Here is a 6,000-nt window from a genome sequence, read left to right as displayed (position 1 = left end):
GCCCCGGCTCTTGCTGAGTGAGGCTGGGTTTCTTCCCGTATTCTCTCAGCTCACCTTCCTGTTCACATGCACGCTGTTGCTCTTTCCCCTGGTGTTTGTCTGCTTCTCCTCTGTGCATTTCTGGGCAAGTGTAAATGTTACACTGAACTGAGCTGAAAGCTCACGGAGAAGATTATGCCACAAAGATAAAATTTTGTTTCTTCTTCCCTATTTTCTTTTTTGAAAACTAGGTAGTGTAGCTGTGTCTGACTTCCTCTTTGCTAAGCACTTTAAATTCCTTTTATTATGCATTGTGTCCATATGTGGGTACCACTGTGCCCGTGGAGGTCCTGGGGATTGAACTCAGGTCATCAGGCTTGTAGGCAAGCACCTTTACCCACTGAACCGTCTCACCAGCCCTTTCTTGACCACTTTTAAGAGATAAAGTCCTAGATATCAAGGCTTTTTCTTTATCTCGCTCTCTTTTATTTTTATTTTTATTTTTTCTGTTTGAGGCATGGTCATGCTCTGTTGCTAGGCTGGGCTCCCGTTTGAGATTCTCCTGCCAAAACCTCCCGAATGCTGACACCCAGGCCCTCACAGCTGGCCAGGCTCACTTTCAGCTTCCACTGCCCTGGACTTGGTTCTGTTTCCATCCACCTTACCCCAGCATTCCATTCCCGCTCCCTAGTTCCATTCTGCTCTCCTTCCAAGGGCCCCAGCTCCAGGTTCTGGCCTCATGCCACTAGGCTCTGCATGGATGTCTGGCCTGGCGACTTACTTCTGTGAACATGCCCCACCCCACCCTGCCAGAGTGTGGCCAGCTCAGTCATGTGCTTATCTGTAGCTGCTCTCGTGGCCAGTCATCTTTTCTTTTTCTTTTCTGTGTGGAAGAGAGAGAGTGGAGCTACAATCCCCTCGTTCATGAACACAATCCCTACGAAAGAGACACCACCCACTCTGATCCGCACCAACAAGTTCACTGAGGGCTTCCAGAACATCGTGGACGCCTACGGTGTCGGGAGCTACCGAGAAGTGAACCCAGGTGGGCATCTGGACAGGGCTGGTCCTGCACTTATGTCAGCTCAGCTTTGACTTTGGTTGCGAGTCTATAACTCTGACTAGCCTGTAACAATCCCAATGTAGCCCAGGTTGGCCCTGAACCCTTGATGATCTTCCTGTCTCTGCGAGCTGGGATTATAGGCATGTGACACCATGTCCAGCCCTGTTGGTCCCTTTTGATAAGGGAATGTAATAGGTGTTTGTCAGGCAGGCTCACTACTGTCACCTTGTCAACTGGTATAGCATTTAAATGCCCTTACTGTCTTGTCCTAAGAGAGACAGTGTGTGTGTGCGCGTGTGTGCGTGTGTGTGCGTGTGTGTGTGTGCGCATGCGTGCATGTGCGTGCGTGCGTGTGCGTGTGTGCGTGTGCGTGTGTACATGCTGAGAACTTGCCAACCCCCTGTCTCCACAGCTCTCTTCACCATCATCACCTTCCCGTTCCTGTTTGCTGTGATGTTTGGTGACTTTGGGCACGGCTTTGTCATGTTCCTGTTTGCCCTTTTACTGGTGTTAAATGAGAATCATCCCAGACTCAGCCAGTCACAGGAGGTAATGCGTGCCTGCCAGCCCATGCACGGTGGGAGCCATGACATTGTGGTACTGGAAGAGGGCTGTGCTTTGTCATTGAGGTGGTCTTAGGTAGTCCGGGCTAGTCTCAAACTTGTTACATATTGAAGGCTGGCCTTGAACTTGTGATTCCCTTGTTTCTGCCTTTTGAGTTCTGGGATTATAGGTGTGTGCCCCACACCTGGCTCAAGAGCTTTGAGTGTATTAGTGCCTGTCACCCCTGGGTAAGACATTGCTGTTGGGGTTTTCTGGGAAGGCCCAGAGGAGTGGCTGGAAAAACCAGAATGAGCTTCCCCTGAGCCACTGTCCCGTGGGTGAGTCTGTCATCACCGTGACCTCTACCAGATCCTGAGGATGTTCTTCAACGGCCGCTATATCCTGCTGCTGATGGGGCTGTTCTCCGTGTACACCGGCCTCATCTACAACGATTGCTTCTCCAAGTCTGTGAACCTCTTTGGCTCCGGGTGGAACGTGTCTGCCATGTACAGCTCCAGCCACTCTCAGGAGGAGCAAAAGAGGATGGTGCTTTGGAAGTAAGTAGTCTGTGAACAGAAAAGCGACAGGTAGGGTGTACCTTTCTCAGGCCCTTCCTCTGCACATGGCGACATTCTCTGCCCTCTCTTTCAGTGACAGCACCATCAGGCACAGCAGGACTTTGCAGCTGGACCCGAACATCCCTGGAGTTTTTCGAGGCCCCTACCCTTTCGGCATTGACCCTGTGAGTGCTTCCTTCCCCATGTTCCTGAGTGAGGGGGGCTGCTGGGGAGCTGTTGTATCTCTGTTAGTGTAGTCAGTGGGAACCAGGGCAGTGCAGGAGTGGTTGGCAGAGCCATGGGGCCATGGTCATCTCTACCAGTCTTTTCCTCTGGTAGAAGTGACCCTTCATGTTCTGAACTGCTTCATAGTTTGATCTGGAGAGGAAGGTGAGCCCACTCTGCAGCTAGATCCAGCAATGCTTCCAGCCTTGGCTCAGGAGCAGCAGGCTCCCTGGTTCTGACACTGAAGCCCTGGCCTGGGAAGTCAGTTGGAAGCACCAAGAGAAGGTGTTACTTTCTCTGTAAGGGAGAGTGACAGTCATGTAGGAGCTCGCTAGCTCCTGCTAACGGACTTACGTTGCTTCTGTTTGGTTTGGTCCTAGATTTGGAACCTGGCCACAAATCGCCTCACTTTCCTCAATTCCTTCAAGATGAAAATGTCTGTTATTTTAGGAATTATTCACATGACTTTTGGTGTCATTCTGGGAATATTTAACCACTTGTAAGTACATGTTTTAACTTTCTTTTTGTTCTTCATCTTTCTTTTTTTTTTTTTTGGCAGTCCCTCCTGTTGTATGATTTTTTTTTTTTTCATTTTTCAAGACAGGGCTTCTCTGTAGCTTTGGGGCCTGTCCTGGAACTAGCTCTTGTAGACCAGGCTGGCCTCGAACTCACAGAGATCCGCCTGCCTCTGCCTCCCGAGTGCTGGGATTAAAGGCATGCGCCACCACTGCCCGTTCCTGTTGTATGATATTTTATTCTTTTGTCTTTTTGGGGGGCCCATGACCCAGCTCCCAAATAAATCTCACACAGAGGCTTATTATTACTTATGAATGCCTGGCCTGAGCTTGGTTTGTTTCTTGCCAGGTTTTCTTAAATTAAATTATCCATCTACCTTTTCCTTCTGGGTTTTTATTTTATTTTATTTTATTTTGTTTGTTTTTTGAGACAGGGTTTCTCTTTAGCTTTGGAGCCTGTCCTGGAACTAGCTCTTATAGACCAGGCTGGCCTCGAACTCACAGAGATCCACCTGCCTCTGCCTCCCGAGTGCTGGGATTAAAGGCGTGCGCCACCGCCCGGCTGAAAATAATTTTTAAAATTGGGGGTTGAAGAGACAACTCAGTGGTTAAGAACACTTCGTGCTCTTTCAGAGGACCTGGGTTTGGTCCCCAGTGCCCACATGGTGGCTCACATCAAAACTGGCTATGGCTCTAGTTCCAGGAAGTCATGTACATGGTGTACTGACAACATTCAGGCAAAACAACCATAAAGAAATTAAATAAATTTTTTTCCTTTGGTTTTTCAAGACAGGGTTTCTCTGTGGTTTTGGAGCCTGTCCTGGAACTAGCTCTTGTATACTAGGCTGTCTCAAACTCACAGAGATCCGCCTGCCTCTGCCTCCCAAGTGCTGGGATTAAAGGCGTGCGCCACCACCGCCCGGCTTAAATAAATTTTTAAAAATTGATTTCATTAAAATAATATTATTAAATCTTAAAAAAAAAACACAGCAAAATCCCTAATATTTTGAAGTCAGACTCAATAGCAATGTGTTTGTGTGTGGTTCTGTTGTCGCTGTCTTCTGTGGGGGGGATCTGCAGCTCTGGCTTGAACCAGCAGGCACCCGTGGAGCCCTGGAGCGGCCTGTGGTGCCCTGGCGACAGCCTTTCAGTGGCCTCATTGGCCCTCTTGCAGGCACTTTAGGAAGAAGTTTAACATCTACCTGGTGTCCGTCCCTGAGATCCTGTTCATGCTGTCCATCTTTGGGTACCTGATCTTCATGATCATCTACAAGTGGCTGGCGTACTCGGCAAAGACCTCTAGGGAGGCCCCCAGCATCCTGATCGAGTTCATTAACATGTTCCTGTTCCCGTCCAGTGAGACACACGGCCTCTACCCCGGGCAGGTGAGTGTTTCTCCTCTGCTTGGCAGTGACAGCCCCTGCATTCAGCCTTCTCCAAGTAGTCTGTGATAAGGAAGGCCACACCGAAAGCAAGATTGTGAGAGGATTCTACTAGTGTTCCTGGTTTTCCTTTTGCAGTGATCTCAGGCAGTTATTAACTACAGTTTGGCTCCATTTAGATTTTTTTTTGTTTGTTTTGATTTTCAAGACAGGGTTTCTCTGTATAGCCCTGGCTGTCCTGGAACTAGCTTTGTAGACCAGGCTGGCCTCAAATTCAGAGTTCCACCTGCCTCTGCCTCCAGAGTGCTAGGATTAAAGGTGTGCATCCTAACTGTTCTAGCTAGATTTTTTAAAAAGTAATGGAATGCTTTATAAGTTTACATGTCACCCTTTCTCGCAGGGACCACGATGAGCTCTGTTTGGTTCCAGTGTTTTAGTGTGATGCCCAAATGAGCTCCCGCTTAGAATTTGTGTGAGTGTGGGTACCTGTGTCTTCAGGGAGCGGTCAAATTTGGATGCCATTCCTCAGGCACCACGCACCTCTCTTTTTTGTTGTTATTCTTGTCGTGTGTGTGTGTGTGCATGTGCGTGTTCATGTATGTGTGTGATAGTCTATCCCTGACCTGGAATTGTCAGAGTAGGCCAGGGTGACCAGTGATCGAGCCCCAGGAGCTCTTCCTGCCTCTGCTTCCCAAGGGCTGGGTCACACACAAGCTTGCACAGCCACAGCGGGCTTCGAACTCATTCAGACTGAGGCATTACCAAAACCTCCATTTAGATTTCTTCTAAAGCATTTTACTGTTTTCTTATTTTTATTTTTATTTTTTTTCGAGACAGGGTTTCTCTGTGGCTTTGGAGCCTGTCCTGGAACTAGCTCTTGTAGACCAGGCTGGTCTCGAACTCACAGAGATCCGCCTGCCTCTGCCTCCCGAGTGCTGGGATTAAAGGCGTGCGCCACCACCGCCCGGCTTAAAGCATTTTACTGTTTTCTTATTTTTATTTTTATTTTTTTTCGAGACAGGGTTTCTCTGTGGCTTTGGAGCCTGTCCTGGAACTAGCTCTTGTAGACCAGGCTGGTCTCGAACTCACAGAGATCCGCCTGCCTCTGCCTCCCGAGTGCTGGGATTAAAGGCGTGCGCCACCACCGCCCGGCTTAAAGCATTTTACTGTTTTCAAAGCAGCATTTCAGTGCTGTGTCCTGAATGTTGGGAGCTGGAAGAAGTGCAGAGGGTCCCTTGGTCACAGGACTTAGCAGTCATCTGTCTTGTGCCCCCGGCCCTCACAATCTACTCCACGCCCCATGACACGGTGCTGCTCTTCCATCTTCCTGCCTTCTCCCCTACACCCGCAGGCGCATGTCCAGAGAGTGTTGCTGGCCCTCACTGTGCTGGCCGTCCCTGTGCTCTTCTTAGGAAAGCCGCTCTTCCTGCTGTGGCTGCACAATGGGCGCAGTTGCTTTGGTGTGAGCCGGGTAAGTGCGCTCCCCGCGTCCTGAGGTTCTGATTCCTCCACAGCTGGCCTCATTTAGAGCCTGGATGTTGCTGTTGGGCTGCAGCTGGGGAATAATACTGTTACAACATGTTCGCACAGGCGTTCCCTCAAGTCTCTCCATGGGCACTCCTGGGTGTAGAAGTGGAGGTGCCAGGTCACGGGGCACGTCTGCATTTGCGTTTTGAGGACCTGCCATACTTCTCTAGCAGCTGGACCATTATAAACTCCAGCAGGAATGCTCTAGG

General features: G+C 49.5%; 1 protein-coding gene across 2 annotated transcripts in view; it reads left to right on the top strand.

Moving 5' to 3' along the window:
- Atp6v0a2 (ATPase H+ transporting V0 subunit a2) overlaps positions 1–6,000 on the top strand; it is a 29,455-nt gene that overhangs the window by 17,564 nt on the left and 5,891 nt on the right. For both annotated transcript variants that reach the window (XM_050146567.1, XM_050146568.1), the window contains exons 10-16: positions 874–1,024; positions 1,455–1,591; positions 1,955–2,142; positions 2,237–2,327; positions 2,748–2,866; positions 4,057–4,267; positions 5,616–5,735. In XM_050146567.1, coding sequence (XP_050002524.1) covers positions 874–1,024; positions 1,455–1,591; positions 1,955–2,142; positions 2,237–2,327; positions 2,748–2,866; positions 4,057–4,267; positions 5,616–5,735 — 1,017 coding nt within the window. The remainder of the gene's footprint in view (positions 1–873; positions 1,025–1,454; positions 1,592–1,954; positions 2,143–2,236; positions 2,328–2,747; positions 2,867–4,056; positions 4,268–5,615; positions 5,736–6,000) is intronic.

Source organism: Alexandromys fortis, unplaced genomic scaffold (assembly GCF_014885135.2).
Source record: "Alexandromys fortis isolate MF-2015 unplaced genomic scaffold, M_Fortis_MF-2015_v1.1 scaffold_56, whole genome shotgun sequence".
NCBI lineage: Eukaryota > Metazoa > Chordata > Mammalia > Rodentia > Cricetidae > Alexandromys > Alexandromys fortis.
The sequence above is the reverse complement of the archived record's forward strand: the minus strand, read 5'-3'. Positions and strand labels throughout refer to the sequence as shown.